This window comes from Ornithodoros turicata, chromosome 8 (assembly GCF_037126465.1).
Source record: "Ornithodoros turicata isolate Travis chromosome 8, ASM3712646v1, whole genome shotgun sequence".
Classification (NCBI taxonomy): Eukaryota; Metazoa; Arthropoda; class Arachnida; order Ixodida; family Argasidae; genus Ornithodoros; species Ornithodoros turicata.
In genome coordinates this window covers 33,196,859-33,215,249 of record NC_088208.1, presented here as the reverse complement: position 1 = coordinate 33,215,249, position 18,391 = coordinate 33,196,859, and the positions used below count along the sequence as shown (strand labels likewise).

Genomic DNA, 18,391 nt, shown 5'->3' with positions numbered 1-18,391 from the left:
TTGACTCATCCTCCCTTAGGCTGTTGAAGACTCTATATGTTGTGTTTGTCTTTACATGGAGCGCGCCTCGGCTCGTTTGCTTATCTGGACAGTAGCGTATGCTTACTTGCATCTATCCGCTATAGCGTTACCTTTAGGCTGAACGATTCCTATGCTCTCGTCCTCCTTGTGCCAGAGAAATTCAGGTGTTGCAAGAATGTACCCAGTACGTGTTTATTAGTAGAAACAAACGATCTTGTACCGCCTGGAGATTTCAGGGCGGATAAACCACGAGCTGTCGATTCCAGACAAGTATGTCGTAAGCTGTACGTTTCTGTGACAGGTGTTATTCTAGAAATCTCGCTTTTTGTCTCTTCTTTACTCCTCCTACGTACACTATGAGAAAAGACGAGTCCTTTTAGTCCTTTTGTGGAGTAGAGTTGCATTGCCCCAACCATTAGTTATTTTCGGGACTAAATGCAATCTAGTTCTAGGGGAGTAAAAGCTGTAACTGCTCCCCAATATACACTTCATTTTTCCTTAGAGTGTAGTATATATTAGCGTTCCTATTCACATCAAAGCACACCCGTTTTAATGCTGTTTCATTCTTCGCGAGGTACCGCAATGTTACTATGACTTCGGGGGCCTAGATGAAGAATAGTCCCTGTTCGAAATATCGACGGCTCTTATCCTGAGGCTCTTCCCTCAACATTTTGTCGCTGGTTCATTCAATCGTGAAGAGATGAAGAAACGACATTGGGAGGAACCGGGAAAGAGGGGTTAATATGGCTTTCTGGTACGACTTCAGGAAGAACTGTGTGGAAAAGTGCCACGGAGAAAAGGAAAGTTCCAATAACGCTACATGAACTAGAATTTTGGCGGTCTTTTTAGTTACGTTGAAATATATTCTGTGAGTTAAACTGAATCTCCGCACAGCTTTGCGCTTCTTTCAAAATAAGAAAGCGGGATGTGTGCTCCTCCTCTTCCAGGGGATGAGACACTTCGTCCCATGTTATGTCATATAAATGTGAACTTGCATTGCAAGTTTTACACAAAAGGGATTAACAGACGCGTACAAGAGCGGCAGCGCGAATACAAAAAACAAACAACACCCGAGTAGCTGTGCAACCTTTGGAACTCGCAGCTGAAATACCGCCATACAGCGACAGCAGTGTCGCTACTCGCTACGCCTTGTGGGCAGACTTTAAGACGATCCTTTATCTGTGTTTGAGAGTTCTTAACGTATAATATGTTAATATGTCGAAGTTATTTCTTACGAATGCATTGCAACTCGAACCCTGTTCAGATGAAAGATGAAAGTCACTGAAAAGGTTAGCCAGCTGTAGGGATCGAACCCACATCTTCTGGATTACCGGTCCAGGGCTCTACTGATTGAGCTAAGCTAACACGCCTCTCCAGCGACTTTCAGGGTGCGTCATCTGAAGGGACGACAAACCAGCTACTCACTCTCAATCACCCTCCTTTCACTCTTACATTTTTTGCTCATTCATACACACATTCATACAACGGAAAACGACGCAAGCGGCACCTGTTGAACAAGAGAGAAACTGATGTCCCTTCTATGTTGTTCCAGCCTCAGAACATCAGTTTCTCTCCTGTTCAGATGTTTAGGAATCTTTACAATATTTTCTGAGCGAGTTCGTACAGCAAGCACACAAGGCGGAGCCATCCTGGCGTCTTGTGCTTTCCACTCCCGGCCCACCTGCATCACCACACCTCACGTGATACCCAACGTCGTATCACACCACCTTCGCAGCGCGTTTCCTCCGTGATTCATCGCGCCGCGACATCTCGGACACTCGGCGCACGCACGCTATCCAATGCTAATCGCCGCATAAACAGCTGTCGCTGTAAGAGTCATCGTGCCCTGACGTCACTGTAGTCCCCGCCAGTGAGGCATCACGCGGGGGCGTGACGTGCCTAAGACTACCAATGGGAATGGGCAGACTCCTCTGACGTCAGAGCTTGACGCGTGCATGCATTCGGGGACTCATATATCTCAAAGTACGACACGTGGAAAAATAATTCTTTCTACCTCAGTGCTTTGCCGTGCAAGATCATTATGTAATGAGACCACTAAAACCTTTATCATTAGCACCAATACTAAACACAGCTGAAGTCAACGAATGTCGTGGAACAGCTGTAGCGTCACACATCGCCACATTCACTTCTGAACTTTTCTGTTTGCATCGCGACGTGGGTACCGTCGCACGCTCATCATACGTTTCCGAGGTCCCTGCATGTCCTCGAATTGTTCTTTACGCAAACAGCCATTATTCTTCGGTGTAATTTCACTGTTCGAAAAATTCAACGACCCCGCCCCTGTTTCGTCTGACAGAGAAAGTTTGATCATCTATCTTGCAAAGCTGAATGGTGTTTCAACATGATGAATACGTCCTGCACCCACTCCAGTTAATCCAAATGATGTAGGGTTGAAATAGCGATTCAGAAAAAGAAACGAGGAACCGATTGTTCACTCTGCGTCGTTAACCTCAAACTTTAAGTAAAAGACACCCCCCCTCCTCTGTCTCGGTGTGCGTCCGTGCTGGTTTCGTTTGGTTTCATAGAAGAATAAATAAAAAACGCGCATGAAGAGGGCCAGCTACTTCATTCTCTACTGCCTTATCTGTGTAATGTTCTTTCTTTCTTCTCACCGTGACTGCAGCACAACTGTGTATCCACGTTATAAAACCATCACCACGCAGTCTAATGCACAGCTGTTAATCACAATCTGCTTCATTATCATTGTCATTAACATTCCCCATTTAATTGTTGTTGTTGCTAGCACTGCATCCGTACGTCACCACTACTTATTTCCTCGTTCGTTCGTGCTTCTTTCTAATGCGAGGCGTTAGTTCAACTGATTTTCACGAATACTGTAAAACACGATGTATTCGCTATCACTGGGACTTCTGCAACTATCCTGCAGATGTAGTGTTCGTCTCCAGTTTCATCTTCCTAACTCTTTCCCTAGTCCTCTTACTCCGCGTCGTGCCGCCTTTATCTGCGTATCAATAGATGCTCGAAACATGTCTAACACACGCGGACAAGAAATAATATCCGTCGAAGAAGTCGTGAGGAGGCTGCTGCGTCTTTCAGCGATTTAAATTACCTATGGAAAATGAAGCATCAGGAACTGTTTTCCCGCGGTATCCTTTTTTTTCTTTCGAATTTCTCCATTCTGCGTTCGTCTGTTTATGATCTGAATGGCAAAAGAGTCACACTGGTTTCGAAAAGAGACTGATTGATCAGGAGAACGGTAATTCGTGTTCCGAAATCTCTTGAAACGTCTCCTCGTCCTTTGATGTCACACAAACAGTTTGATGCAAAAAGAAAACGAAAAGATCAATACGACAAACCTTGAAACGAGTCCTGTTTTTCCACGAAAAGTTTTTCGTGTTCGATATTTTCCGTTTCATTTCCATGGGAGCTGTTCTTGCGCAACGTGAGCTCGGCTCGCTAGAAAACGAAGTATATGTGTTTGCTTTGACACTACCTCGTAAACAGACGGGTGTATAGGAAAAAAATGGTCCCAGGTTGCGTGGGCTGAAAGAATGGTGCCGCCGGCTCCTGCACGCCCAAATATACAGGGACGTGGTTGCGGATAGCCGATGGAACACATCAGAGCCGACCGAGTGTTACCATTCGCGCTCCCGGTTTGTTGAAATTGGGAGACATAGTTTTTTTTTTTTTCATATGTTAATGGACAATAAAATATGCACGCCATTCAATGAGGAACATAAAAGCGTTATCATTCGCTGCAGCGGATCTGGGTGCTGGTATTTTTTTTATTGCTGGTCAGACACAGGTTTTACAATAATTGTCTCCTGCATCTTTTCTGTTTAGATGTTTATGGACAATATATAAAAAGCTGTACGCCCTTTCATTCATTGTTTCATTGCGCTGACGACGACTTGGGGACTGCATCTGACGGACGCCACGTACAGCGAGCGTGAAGTCGGAGCCTCATGCTAGTGAACTCAGTTTCGAGCGTTTATATGCGTTTTATTTTACTGGTACGGATACAGAAGGTAACGTGCCATTTGGCTTAACACTCTGTAATACTTCCTTTTATAAAAGAACGCGGTAACATTTTTCCAACGTATCTGTCAGGAATACGCAGAAGGAAGCCTGACCTTTCGAGAACCGTCTCATAACCTTGTCGCGTAGTCTGTACTCCACTGAATAAAAGAGAGAAAGAGAGAGATAGGGTAGAACAGAAGGAAAAGACGGCGGTGGTGGTGGTGAACGAAAACCGGCTTGCCGTTGTTGTTGTTGGGGGGGGGGGGGGGGAGGTTATGTTTAATAGAAAGAAAAGAAGATATGTCAGCCAGGCTGATACCGGCTTGCTATTCCACAAAAAAAAAAAACATTTTTGAAAAGAAAAGAAACTCAAAGTAAACATAAAAAAAAGAAAAGATAAGAAAGAACGCAAGAAAAACAGTCAGTGCAGCACAGGCACGACATGGCCTCACCTCATGATCGTTGTTGGCCTCACTGATGTGGGGAGCGTCGCGACTGGTGTAGCCAGGATGAGATATGATACCAGATGAACGAATGATGACGGCCGAAAGTTAAGATCTAGGGCGGTCACTGCCAGGATTGGTGAGAAGTCCGAGCAGTACTCATAGTTTTTGGGCAAGGCCTCGTTTGCTTTCTCCAGGAATAGACAGCAATCCGCTCACTACAACCGATGCAGCGAATGATAGCGGTTTTATGAATGGCATGCAGCTTTTATTTGCCATTAACATCAATGTTAATGAAAAAAAAAAAGAAAAGCGTATGTCTCCTAATTTCAACAAATCAGGAGGGCGAATGATAATACTTGGTCGGCTATGATTCGTTTTATCGGCTGTCCACAATCGAGCTTCTGTATCTTGGCGCGCACAGAACTTTGCGGGACCATTATTTCCGCCCATGCATTTTTACCGGGACCATTTTTTTTCCGGAACCCCAAATAGACATACAGGTACATTACAAACGACAAACCTCGCGTGGCGGTTCAGTTTACAATTCCATTATTAAAACGATGGCTTCGTAGGATCCACCAACGTCCACAACCGTGTATGTCCGTCCATAGCTGTTGTGGAGAGAGAAGTAAGAACGTACAATGACTCCAAAACGAGTATTTCGGTGTAATTGTCATTTCATTGTCATATCGCCCAGAGATCAGCAACCTACTGCATTTGACTAAAAGCGTTTGACTGAATGCCCATGTATGCATCCAATTTGTTTATTTGATTGTCTTGTTTCATTTATTTGTGTTAGGCATATTGGCTTGAAATTTTATATGGAAAAAACACAGTGAAAATGCGCTCGCAAATAGCAAGGAAAGGTGAAACTAGTGGCAGGTTTCAATACGTTGATTGATTGATTGGTAAAAAAATACGTTATAAAAACTATTTCACTATCATTGCAAAAGGAGCGGTTTGACCATGTACATCATAAGCGTAACGTTACAACGTGCTCGCTTCTTAATTTAGTTTTTAGCATTCATAGGCAATGTTAAGTTGTTTCCCTAGTATAGCTTTAAAACGAGAGAAAAATTAAGTGCCCTAACGTAGATGTTAGCAATATTGAATGATGTTCTTTTCAACGCAGCGCTGGAAGCTTCGAAACATGGTCATGAATGTGTACCAAGTCTACTTCAAAGGAAATTAACCCTCGGCAAATTACTTCGGAAGACCGCGGATTGTGAACACTGGCCTGTTCTCATTAACGCTCTCGTTGTGCCGTGCGGAGTCTCTCTCTCTGAGCATGAAAAGCTAGTTTCCAATTTCCTGACATCAGAGCTCAAGGTGCTCCCGAAGGGTAGGACCGACGTGGTTTATTATTCACGAAAAGAAGCGAAACCTTAATTAAGTCATTCAGTACCAGCGTAGAAAGGAGGAGTAAATACCACCTCTCTACACGTCCTACTTGAGACTTCGTGTTGTGCCTGCCCCTTCGTGTTCCCTAGTCTCGGGGTTTTTTCATTATGCGTCATCTTCACCAGCTGGCTTGCTTCCTAGCCATTTTTTCATTGTCACCACCTCTCTTTCCGCATGCGTACTTATAAGCGAGAGTAACATGCAATAGACTTTCTGGATGTTGCGTATCTTGCTGACTTCGCAGGAAACTGTGCAGACATATCTCTGAAATCGTCTAAGGAAAAAAGAAAGAAAAATAGGGATAAACCAGGGGTAACACAGGGGCAGCACACCCAGTGCCCGGATTCGAATACAATTCACCTACGTTAGTCGTGTTCGGCTCAAGACGTCCTACGCTTGTTCCTATTGACTGCAACAGCTAGCCACGCCGCCCGTTTCTCCTTTTCCCCCTTTTCTTCCCCTTTTCTTTTCTTCCCCCATTTTCCTTTTTTTTTGGAATAGCAAGCCGACCTCCGTCTGGCTGACCTTTTCTTTCTTTTTTCTTAATAAACACCCCCCCCCCCCCCCCCAGACGCCGCTCTACGTCGTGATAAGTAGTGCGCCGACCCCGAAACTATATACGACCCTCTGTTTAGAAACATGTGACGTCACAAGAAGACTGGTTCGAGGTTATATTTTGCTGTGGTGGGCAAGAAGCTGGAAAAACACATCGGCTGATAGGCTGATAAAGCTGATATAATGCCCACCAGCATGCCCACCAGGCGTGACGTAATCAATGACGTAGGAGCTCAAGTCGTCTATAGGAGCCTTATAGGCAGCACCTGGGGGCGCAGCTCCGTAGGAGCAACACTGTTACGGTCACGGTTACGGTTACGGTTACGGTTACGGTTACGGTTGACGGATTACGTTTCGTGTCGTTCGCGTGGGCATAGCGTCTGCGCGCGAGCGGTTATCCTTACCGATTCAGCACTCTTCTTCATCTTTTCTTTTTCATTGTCTTTTTGAATACCCCAAACACTGAGCTGCGAAGTTTCTTACGATAGCTCTTCATTTCTTTCTGGTATGCGAACATTCTTTCTCTTTTGACCCGCGACGAATACCTAGGACGACCTCTTCGTTATCCCTACAGTTGGAGCTGTTGAAAACGGTGCTTTGAACAGAGTGGTTCGCTTGATAAAGAAGGAACGAGACTTTCAGCATTTCGAAAAGTTGATCGCGAGCTGAATGCATGATATGTGTTTCTACGAATGCTGTCGACTTTCTTTTCTGCATATTTTTCCTTTTCTTTACCTTCGCCTATTACCTAAAAAAAACAAGAAAAAGAAACAAACTTGCTCCACTCACTGGATGGTGCTCCCTCCTGATTTTGAGTCGCGTTGTAACAGCAGCTCATCAGAAGGAAGCGTTTCTGGGGTTGGTTGCGTTGGAGAAAAGTACAACGGGAAAACGCAAGCGTTATTTTTCTCGCTTCAACGTAGATAAAATGGAGCGGAAGTCGCCAGGACTCCAGTTTAGAGTGAGGATATTCAGCAGATTTAAGAAGAAAGGAACAATTAAAAGGCAGAGGTTTCAGATGGATTTATGTGCCCTACGACTGCTTTAAGTGAAGCTATATTGGCGTTTCAAGGCGGTCTTAGTTCTCACATGAGCAGCTGTTTGATAACCTAATGTTCTCTATAATAAAGTTAAAACCGAGCGGGTTGATGATTCATACTAAAAGAAATAAAGAAACCCCAGTGCGACCCAGGTGATCTAGGTGCTGCTCGGCAGTTCTGGAATGTTCGACAGGAGAAGGAAGGGAGAGGGTATTTTTGTATTATAAGAGGGGATTCTTCACAAATTAAGGTCTTTGGTTGGCAATACAGTGCTGTGTTTGTCTCGTCCTTCGTCGCATTCGTTGTCCCGTCCCGTGGCCACCCTCCTTGGTCCCGTCCATCGGCCTACTCAGTGGACCGTCACCACAGCCCTGCTCCGCGTCTTAAAAGACTCGGGCCCTGCGTCTGCCCTCTGACTGGACATTCTTGGGACTTCCTTTCGTGCCTGTACTGCACTGCACTTCGTGCCTGTTTTTCTTTCATTTGTTTCTTTTGTTTATTCTCAGTTTCTTTCTTTTTGTTTATTTTTCAATTTCTTTTTCGGAACAGCAAGCTGGCAATAGCCTGGCTGACATTTCCGTTTTTCTTTTCTTCCTTTTTTCTTTCACTCTATTAAACATATCCTCCCCCCCCCCCCTCGCACTGTTTTTTTTTATCGCTTTTAGTGGTTGGTTGGTGGTTGGAAAAATAACAAGGGGAAGTTGAATTCGCGCAAGCGAATTCTGCTACCCCAAAAAAAGGAAACGGTACGATCGCACCACAGAAGGTGCGAGGTGCGAAGGTGTTTTTATTATGATGTCCTCTTGCAGCGCGTTTTTGCTTATCTGCTTGGCCCATCTCATCGTCAGAGTCTATTGTTGTTGTTGTTGTTGTTGTGTATCTGTTTTTCAATGTAACACTTTATGAGTGCGCGCGAAAGAGCCCACAGTTAGCTGTAGGTGTCTTCAAATACCTCGTCAACATTGTCGTTATCTTTTATCTGTGGTGGATGCTGTGTTTTATTTCTCGATTTCTCCCTAAATTTCTCCCTAAATCTCCCCATTGCGGTATGCTCGCATACCGCAATGGCTGTGATTGATGGCAGTACCTCGCATTCTCTGTCCAGAGTGCCGTTCTGTAATCACAAGAATTCACCACGCTGTCTACAACACGCAGCGCTTACCTCTCGTAGCGTTCGGCCTGCGCAGTCCCGTCTACCCCAAAAGCTAATCATAGCAATCCTGGACTACATTCGCGGGTTGTTTATCCCCAGGCTGCACATCTATACGCTCCACGTCCTTTTTTCGGCTCAACGACTTATTTGAAAGAGCAGGGCTGGGAAAAGGTCAGGGGTTTCACGTAATAGCACCTCGTTGTTAATAACCTACTACTAGTAGGAAACTGGTTTTGAAACCGCAGTCCCACCTTTTACGTAACCGTCAAGAGGGCGGCTATTGCGCTATAGATAGACGCACGCAAGTAAATCAGTAAATGGAAACGCGTGTCTGAAAGGTCATTCTCTTCTAAGCTTCTAAAGCCGTACAAATCCGCTTGCTCCTCCCATGAGGGTAAGGATTAACTGCGTGCGCTATAGTCGTGAAATTGAAACAGCCTTCCTATCGTCCATTCTCGCATTAATTATTATTGTGAACTATTTCGGGAACCAGACAAGAGATGTGACGTAAGAATACTGACACCGAGTACAACGTCGTATTACGGACGACGCTATTTGGCATATAGAGCTTGTCGCCAGTGATGGGGTTACGGATTATACACAGATGCTACAGGACAATGACTGTCCATGGGAAAGCGCTCATGTGTCTCTCGTGCAAGGGTCTCTTAATAACGTTCGTAATTGTGTAGCGGGCTTAACACATCCCGCAGCAATTTCCTAAATGACCCGAAGCGTAAGGCGGGACACGGTGTAGCGCCGTTCGAAATATTCGCGGCTCCCGACGAAGGTCCTTGTTTCAGTCTACCTTCGCGGGTCGTTGGAACTTCCTCTTTCTAAAGTGTGGCACTGGTTATTCTTGTAGTGACAAGCAGAGTTTCGGAGCGTACCGAAAACCTGAACAAAAAAAGAAAAAAGATATTTTTGGGCGACCCGGAGCGGAACGAAAACCGAAACAAAATTGTACGCTCAGGAGGGAAACCGAAAATATGTTTTCGGGTTTCGGTTCAAATGGAAAATTGAACTGTTTGTTCATCAAGTGTACGTAACGCAAGACCTCATGTGCATACATACATACACATACACATCCATTGGATGATGATGGGGTGGGCGATTCACCGCCGCTGAGGCGGTACACTGCCCTATTTCGCATTGGGGGAGGATGAAGGGATGATGATGTGCACAATAGATGGCATCCATCGGAAAATTCAGAAACCTCACATTACAACAATGTGCCAGAGCGTGGTAGGACACTGAATCCTCTTCTCTCTCTCTATTTCTCTCTCTCTCTGTTGGAAAGAATAAAGAGGATTATTTTCGCTATTATACACCACGTGAAACTGAATCGGTTTCGAACCGTTATTTTTCTTTTTTTTACTCCGGAGTGAACCGTTTTTTTTTTAACCGGAAGAAAAGCCGGAACAAATAAGCTTCCCGTTCGACACCCTAGTGGCAAGGAATGTAATCTTTATCGTCGATAGGCTGGGCTATCAATGCTGGGCGACAGCAACCGACAAAACAGGAGGGGCAGCAGCAGTACCGCCGCCACCACCTTCTTCAAACAGATGTTTTAAAGAGCAATATATCTTCAAGCGATACTGTATGTTCCAAGCCTGTTATGAAGTTTATACATTGGTTAAGGTTAGTTACATTGGTTTATACAATATACATGTTGTATAAACAGTTTTAAATCATGCTTTGGTGTTGTTGCGTCATACACTTATCTGTTCTGCTCAACTTAGCTGCACCCATTGGCCCATATGAAAATCCTGTGCTCCATCGTCGGGTCCTTCACCTCTTCATGGACTTCTTGTCATCCACTGGATTTCTCCAGACGCTTTCTGTCTCGTGTTTCCACCATTTCTCCGTAACCTTCACATGATGTTCCACGTGCAATGGGGTAGGGTACTGCACCACCCCATGAGACGGGGTGAAAAATCCCATCTCATCGTCATCATCTATTGTTGTTGTTCTTGTGATGTTCTGAGTGGCAGATGACTGCGTAAAAATTAGTTTTAAAAAAATTGTCCTCCATATCGTCACTTTATATTTCGTGAAGCGTGTGTACCACGCAGCATGTACGTGCACCGAAGCAGGACGAAATTCGTCGTACGGAGCCGGTATATTCGAAGGTGAATTGAGGTACGCGTCAAAGCAGAATATTTCATCGTAACCAATTTTGAGTAAGAGGACGGTGTCACATTTCTGTTTACCATTTATTTATTAATAATAAAGCGCGGAACAGCGAACAGAGTGAAACCATTCTCCACTATAAAGCATGTTTAAAGCTCGCTCCGCATACACTAATGCACAGGTTACGGCAGAAAAGCCAGCAGCAGCAGCAGCGGTGGTTTATACCCATTGGCGCCTTCAAAGGCTGAGAGCTCGAGATTGCAAAACACCAGGACCTCAATGCTCCGTCTGTGAATGGCCTCACGGGAAATGGGTTGCGCTCGCATACGAGGTATCTCCATCAGCGGGTGAGTAAGGTTCTTTTCAAGACCGCATCCTGAGTATCGAAAGAGTAAAACAAATTTGCTGCAGCTTACCCCTTTATGCGTTCGCACTCGCGGAAGAATTTGAAGAAACTTATCGTCGTGGATTGAGGTATATATCGCAAAGTTAACTTGAAGTGTACGCCGAAGTATTGAGAAAGCGAAATGGAGCACCGTTGGAAAGCTGAGAAGCAATTTTCCGCTAGCTTCCTTCAAAAGAGCCTCCGGGCCGTCTCAGCTGTCTGGATAGCTCCGTGCAGATGGTTTGAATGCTTTCGGTTTCGCGAATCTGCGCTGTAAACAAGTGGATGAACAAAATCCTTTATGATGAAGCGCGGACAGTCGTAATTCTATAAAGAGGGTTTCAGCTCCTTTAGAGGCAGCTGCCCGTGCAAATACACGAACAGTCTTTCAGAAGCTGAGCAGAAATGCGCTTACTTCGGTATTTATTTCAATATTTGTCTCGTGCATCGTAAAACATTAACGCGAGCTAGTCTCGAACGGGCTTTTGCCAAGCCGTCTGAGTCCACTACTTTATTATCTACCATTTCTTCTCCTCCCCGTCACTCTATAGTTTCCACTATCTGAAACTAAGGTATAACAGAGCAGCGCGTTTGATACAGATGTTATCACACTATGCGTTGCAGACTCCAATTATCGTGAGCACGTTTCCAGCTTGATAAAAAAAAAAAAAACTGCTATTTTGCTATTTGGAGGAAGACTTGAGTCGCCGATTTGGTGCAGCGGTGATGCTAATAACTGGTGAGCACAACCTAAAGGGAATATAAGCAAAGCGAACTGACAGGCATATCTCGTCAAACTGGCGAAGTGCGGTGGGCAGTAACTTAGTGAAGTTGGTCGAAAATATGTCACGAAGCTGGTGCAGTTGTTGATGATGTTCAGGTGCAGTTGCGTTGTTCCTTTTTATATTCATTTTGGGCTACACATTACTGTTGCCATGAACAACGGAAACAATGCGTGGCCTAAACTATTACGAAGAAAGAAAAAAGATGTATATTTCTTTTCAATAGCTGCTCCACGGTACCAAGTTCAACGCAGCGAGGGACCCAATAGGGGGGAGGGGGGCATTATGATGCGAAACTGCACTCTTAAAAATGATGATGATGATGGTGGTGGTGGTGGTGGTCGTGAAAGGGCTCGCCATTGTCGGCCTCACAAAGGTGGGCAGCGTCACGACTGACGCCCTGTGGGAAAGTGCGTCCTGGGCCGACTTCTAAGGGAACTGTGCCGCCATATCAGTCTGAAACCGTCTGAGGAAAACCCAGGAAAAACCCCAGACAGCACAACCGGCACCGGGATTCGAACCTGGGTACCTCCCAGTCTCGACGTGGCATGTCCAGCACGCTAGCCACTGAGCCGCGCGAGCTTAAAAATGAACTTCACCGCATAGCACGTTCCTAGCCAACCATCATCCCGAACGATATCGTTATCTGCCCTGATTTGTTGAAAACGGGAGGCGTGCGCCTTTTTTGTGACAATTATGAACAGAGTAAGTGTCACAAAAAAGGTGTACGCCTCGAGTTTTCAACAAATCAGGGCAGATAAAGATATCATTCGAGATGATGGTTGGCTAGGAGCGTGCTATGCGGTCGAGTTCATTTTTACGCGTGTGGTCCCCTTCTGTCCCGGTGAAATCCTGTATTTTTACGGAAATGCTTAAAAGGATACTGTTACATTAATGATGTACCAACAGGCAGTTTTAAATGGCTTAAAAGGGGTTGTAACGCCTTGATTTAGGACCAAGAAGTATGCGGTCATTGCACTGCTAGTCGGGGGCACGTGACCGCTCTCTCGCTGCTGCGTTACTGGCGGACACGTCCACAGCGACGTCAGAGCCGCATAGGTTTCAGTATACGTATACGCTATGCAAGTAGGTCAGCTGTCTCCGCATCTCTCCAGTTTCCCACTTTCCTCTATTGCCCCTGGAGCGACCTGATTGATCCCTCTCCCAAATAAGCGAGTAACAGCGCAAAGGGTTACGAGGCGCACATGGTTTCTTCCGTGGAACCATGCCGGCGTGCGAGTAACCCCTTATTGAGTGATAGCCACTTTGTCACGTGGTTTTATCCACACTCTGCCCTCTCCCCTGCTCCGAGGCAAACCTTCGTAGCTCGTAGCGGCGCCAATTTTATGCACTTCTGCTACCCTCTTTGCTGTAAAACTTAGAACGGAGGTTCGTAATTGTTTACCTAGCGTAATTTCGGACGAAGTGTGCCGCAACCCTTTTAATGAGCGTGGAATCAATTGGAAGTATTCGCCCGGAGAATAGGGTGGGAAAATGATTGTTTACAGTTTCCCTCTATGTGCAGCAGTTGATTAGCGGCGGAAATTGCCCCTAAACTCACTTCGTAACTGTCTTTGCTTTCGCCCCTTTATCGTGCAACGAAGGTTCGCCGCAGGGACCTCAAGTTTCGGATTGTTTAATCAGCGCCAGACGGAACTTTTCGTCAGTACATGCCGTATCCAGGAAAGAAATTGTTCCGAAATGTGGAACGATTCGAAACAGTTTCTCGTTTCTTGGAACGAACAGACATAAAAGTGTTTCTTAATTGTATCTTCCGCAGGTCGCACGGATTTTCTGAGTTAGAGCGCTTCAATAGACAAGTTCAGAAAATCCGAGAGTACTTACCGTCGCTTTCGGCTGTGGGAGTTTACTAATACGAATGAAACGGGTGGCCTCCGAACTGTTCCGATTTCTCCCCTACCGGTCCGTTGTCCACGACGTGTCAAGGTCAGCGAAAGCGAAATATGAAGGATTATTCTTCGTTCCGCCGCTCAGCAAGTGCCCAGGATGCAATGCGTGCGCAAAGAGCACTCGGATTTTCTGACCTCATCTATTCTGAATCCCGCTCTCACTCCAAATGCGGGCGACTGACGATCTCGTACCAGGCCAACCGCCCTCGGAGGAAGTAGACGGCGGATATGTCACTAGACGTCATTTCCGATTTTCCACCGACGAAAAAAAAAATATATATATATATGGAGGTAATTCGAGTGCTCAAGAACAACTACGCTGGTGGGATAAGACATGCGGGAAGCGTCCCCAGTCGCGTTTCACCGGAACCCTGCCAGATCTTACAAGTTAGAACCTCTCCAGCAGTGCAGATCAGAGTGGCCCATAGCACTCGAAGGCAAGCGTTCGAAAAGAATGTGATCAAAGTGCTCTAATTGCAATGTAAACGCAGTCTAATCATAGTGCTCCGTTTCAACCAGTCGAACACGGAGCGTCTCGCCAGCAGAGCGCGATCGGAGCAACCAGTCGAAGATACCGTAAGACACTGCTCGATCGACCGCGACAAAAATACAATAAAAACAAAAAGGTCGAGAGGTAATGACACGTTGTCAACAGACCTCTCCATCTAAAAGGACGGACGTTTTTCTGCCTGTCATTAACTATGAGAACGCTCCACAGCATCGGGTGTAATATGCCTCATCGTGCCCAATTCCTCAGACATAATACTACGCTACACATTCGAACGTAAGCGATTTCTGAGTGGCACAAGTCTCATTAGCAAACTGTGTGGGGGGGGGGGGGGGGCGGAGGAGGGGGTAATGGCAGGATCGGCCCGCCGTTGGTGGCCACACAAAAGTGGGCGTCGTCACAACTATAGAAAAAAAAACGGATGGGAGTTGCGTAGGGGGCGCGTGAGTTCGTCGGGGAGTGCAAAGTGTTAGAGGGGTCGTTGAGCAAGATCCGCCTCCTGCGGAAAGAGAACAAGGCGTCTTGCTTTAGCGGAACGTTTTGCATAAGAAACACCGGGGCAGAGGATGTCCGCTAGCGTGCCAGACCTGGAGTGAGGGAGATGGGCTTCACGCCCAGAATGCTATGCTCGGCAGGCTCGCAGGATGTGCTCGATTATTTCGGGTTGTTGACAGTGACGACAGCAGGCGTCACCCTTAGAGCCAATCTTGAATAGTTGAAGAGTTGGTGAACGCAGATCCAGTGCGTAGCCTACGGAGCATGGTCTGTGTGCCTCGGGGATTGGTTTTCATGGGAAGAAGGAGGGCGACGATGGTGGATGATGTCCCGTATCCCAGGGTGGCGCAGGTCATCAAGCTGCTGAACGACCATTTGCCTGTCGGTGTCGTCCGGAGTTGGTGAACAAGGGCTGCAGCTCAGGTGTGCCGACGACGTTAGCTGATCCGTCCCTTCGTTGCGGCCGATACCGACGTGGGACGGGACGGGACGGGACGTGGGACGGGATCCATTGGAAGGCAATATCTCCTCCGCTTTGTTTATGCTGTGGGCACGATCTTCTTATGCTTCGCGCTGAGGTGTTGTCACACATGAGGTTCATCACGTCCCATAGAGCGCTTCTCGAGTCTGTGAGTAGGACTGCCGTGGCGAACCCTCGCACCTGGACCGCAGCAGCTACGTACAGGGGTGACAGGAGTTCAGGAGTTGTAGATATCGGGTAACGCGATGTTCCCCTTGGCAGGTCACGTTCACTGACGGGCAAACTGTGGTTGGTTATGTGTCGAGTGAACAGCAAGTGAACAGTGAGCACAGCCACCTCGTTTGTTCATGGTTCGTCCTTTCACAGGCTCTGTTTTTGTTTTCTTTTTTGTTTTTGTTTTAGGGAACAGCAAGCCGATCGTAATCTTGCGAGCCATTCCTTTCGTATAACAGTAAGCATACCTTCGCAAATGTTTTTGACTCGTTGCGTTTGGGTCCTTTTTTTCTTAAGTACTTTGATTTTTTGTTATTGGTACCTGCAACTTTGAGCGGCGGAGCCTTGTCAAGTTACTTTCGGTAACTTTTAGCTTTGCTGTCCCACCATATAATGTGGTAAACCAATAAATTGAATTGAAATGAATTGAACTGATCGGAGTCCCTTTCATATTTCTTCTCTTCAGAATATTTAACGTGACCAGGTAAACTTGTGGAGTACTAGTCTGATGCAATTTCAATATAATGCACCACTAACTGAACACACAAAATGCTTATACTACACAAGTCACACTATACCCGCGAAACAAGCTAGAACGCGCGCAATATTCTCAGTGAAACTCACAAAAGAACCTCACTCAGGGGAGCCAGTGGCAATTCGTGGAGACACGGCCGCGGCGGACACTAATGTACCACGTCGACCACCTTCGGAGGAACTCTGTCTCTCCAAGTGTAACAAGCTGGACAAGCTTTTGGTGCAAGGGGGCTCCGTATCTGTCCGAGGTGTCCCTCCGTGAGGTGTCCGTGAACAGTACCCCTCCCATCACTCATATCTCCCATCACTCGTCTCATGCTCCATCGAATGTAAATAGTGCATATCCCTTTTGTATCATGAAGCGTAGCAGTGTGTATATCGCCCCTCATAGCCTCATGGATCATAAATTGTAAATATTGTTTTGAGGCGCTGTCCATGTACTGACCGTTCCACGTCGTATTAAATTTTCCTACAACAAGCTGGATCTAAAAGAAAATGACTACCTGCTTGTAGAGCGACATGAGGAGAGGACATGATTACTGGAATTGGAATTGGAACTAAAGAAAAATATGAACATGTGAGTCCCGACCCAGTCAGGACTGGCTACTCCAAAACGCGTTTGTGGGTGATGATTACTAGTGTTGTTTAGTTTGGTTATTTCATTACTATTTCGCTATTATTTTAATTGCTTACCCTAGCATGCACGTTGAAGCGCCACGGAGTAGCCAGCATCAATATGTTGAAGGAGCCAACGTCTCCACCTTTTTTCTTTTTAAATTCAATTCGTTTCAATTCATCCACGCTGATCGGACTTAGTCTCCATGGTTTTCTTTTTTGTTCCATTTCCACAAGAAAGCTTATACGGGGGCAATTCGGATATTCCTCTGGTTCACCGAAACATAGTATGTTGTTCGCGATGAGAATATGTAAATGCCCTTAATAAAGCCACAGAGCATGTCGTTCGCGTCTCTCCCAGAGCGCGCACTTTGCTTTTTATCGCTCACTCTCTCGAGAAATGAGTATCTCCCAGCCAGCAATATTATAGATACAATGTTTAGCTTGTATATATTAGGGAGACATATATATTCCGCTTTGCTTCTCCCAGCTTAAGCAAAAGTGTCGTCGCCCCTGTCGTAAAACCTCATTCTTATGGCGGCGGCGGAATCACATCGTCGCACGTTTTTCCAGAATGTTGAACCTTGCGGGTGCTAAAAGTTTCGAACGTTGAAGCTATATTTTATCTGACATCCACGCAGGGGAGAAAGCAGACGACAGAGCGTTGTCTGCATATAGGAATGTCGAATACTGGAGTACAAGTTATAGCAGGGCATGTCGATGGCCCATTGCCAGGATTCCACGGTGATTATACACGGCGCATGCACTAATACGTATTTAAAACCCCGAGACTAGAAGCATGAAACTTTTTTGTTCTTGCCCTTTTGTCATATTTTTCGTGTCCCTAGCCTCGAGGTTTTCAGCATTCATCAGTATCAGTACCTCGCATCACCATCCTTTCATTGGCGCATATACATCCTTCCTGCCTATTACCCTAAACTGCAGGCACCACCACTACCACTCTGAGCTACAGTAACTGCGCTATTTGTAACTGTATATTGAAAGGGCAACTAAGAGACGAGCGCTTGTTTTACTTACACGTATGCATGAATATCTGACGAAGGCAAGGATGGCATAACGGTATCCTGAAAACACAGAAATAAGTGTGTTATTACAAACAAACAAACAACTTAAATCAGCTTTAAGATACAACGTGGTAAGATAAGATACAACTGATAAGATTCAACCTGTTATCATGTTAACAAACCACCATATGTTACGTCATGTGTTCCTGCGCGCGTGTGTGTTTTACCTGTTTAATTCCCATTGCACTCATACACTCTTGAAACAAAACTTCACTGCATAACACACTCCTAGCCAACCATTACCCCGAATGGCATCGTTCGTTCATCGTTCTGTTTAAAGCGGGAGGGCTACGCCCTTTTATGACACTAATACCCTGGTCAGACGGCAAACTTAAGGCCGTTAGCGGAACGGCCGTAACTTAACCTGTAACTCAACAATCATTTCGAATGATATCGTTCTCTGCCCTGATTTGTCGAAAATAGGAGGCGTACACCTTTTTTGTGATAATTATACGTAGTTCATAATTGTCACAAAAACGGCGAGCGCCTCCTGTCGTGTTGTCAACAAATCGGGCAGAGCACGATGTCATTGGAGATTATGGTTGGGCTACAGGTGAAGTTACGACCGTTCCTCTAACGGCCTTAGGTTTGCCGTCTGACTATACCTATTAGGCAGTTAATTGCGTTAATTGTCT

At 45.8% G+C, this 18,391-nt stretch overlaps 2 protein-coding genes and 1 long non-coding RNA gene across 4 annotated transcripts in view; 1 reads left to right on the top strand and 2 right to left on the bottom strand.

Annotated features, from left to right (window-relative positions):
• The window catches only part of LOC135366159 (uncharacterized), a 208,976-nt gene that overhangs the window by 58,748 nt on the left and 131,837 nt on the right, over window positions 1-18,391 (bottom strand). For both annotated transcript variants that reach the window (XM_064598816.1, XM_064598817.1), the window contains one exon: window positions 17,710-17,756. In XM_064598816.1, the coding sequence (XP_064454886.1) occupies window positions 17,710-17,756 (47 nt within the window). The remainder of the gene's footprint in view (window positions 1-17,709; window positions 17,757-18,391) is intronic.
• LOC135366158 (calcitonin gene-related peptide type 1 receptor-like) overlaps window positions 1-18,391 on the top strand; it is a 146,172-nt gene that overhangs the window by 65,440 nt on the left and 62,341 nt on the right. The gene's annotated exons all lie outside the window — the stretch shown is intronic.
• On the bottom strand, window positions 10,217-11,356 carry LOC135366157 (uncharacterized). The gene is made up of 2 exons (XR_010414106.1): window positions 11,165-11,356; window positions 10,217-10,613 (listed from the first exon to the last, which is right to left on the bottom strand). It is a non-coding gene; the product is annotated as an uncharacterized LOC135366157 (long non-coding RNA).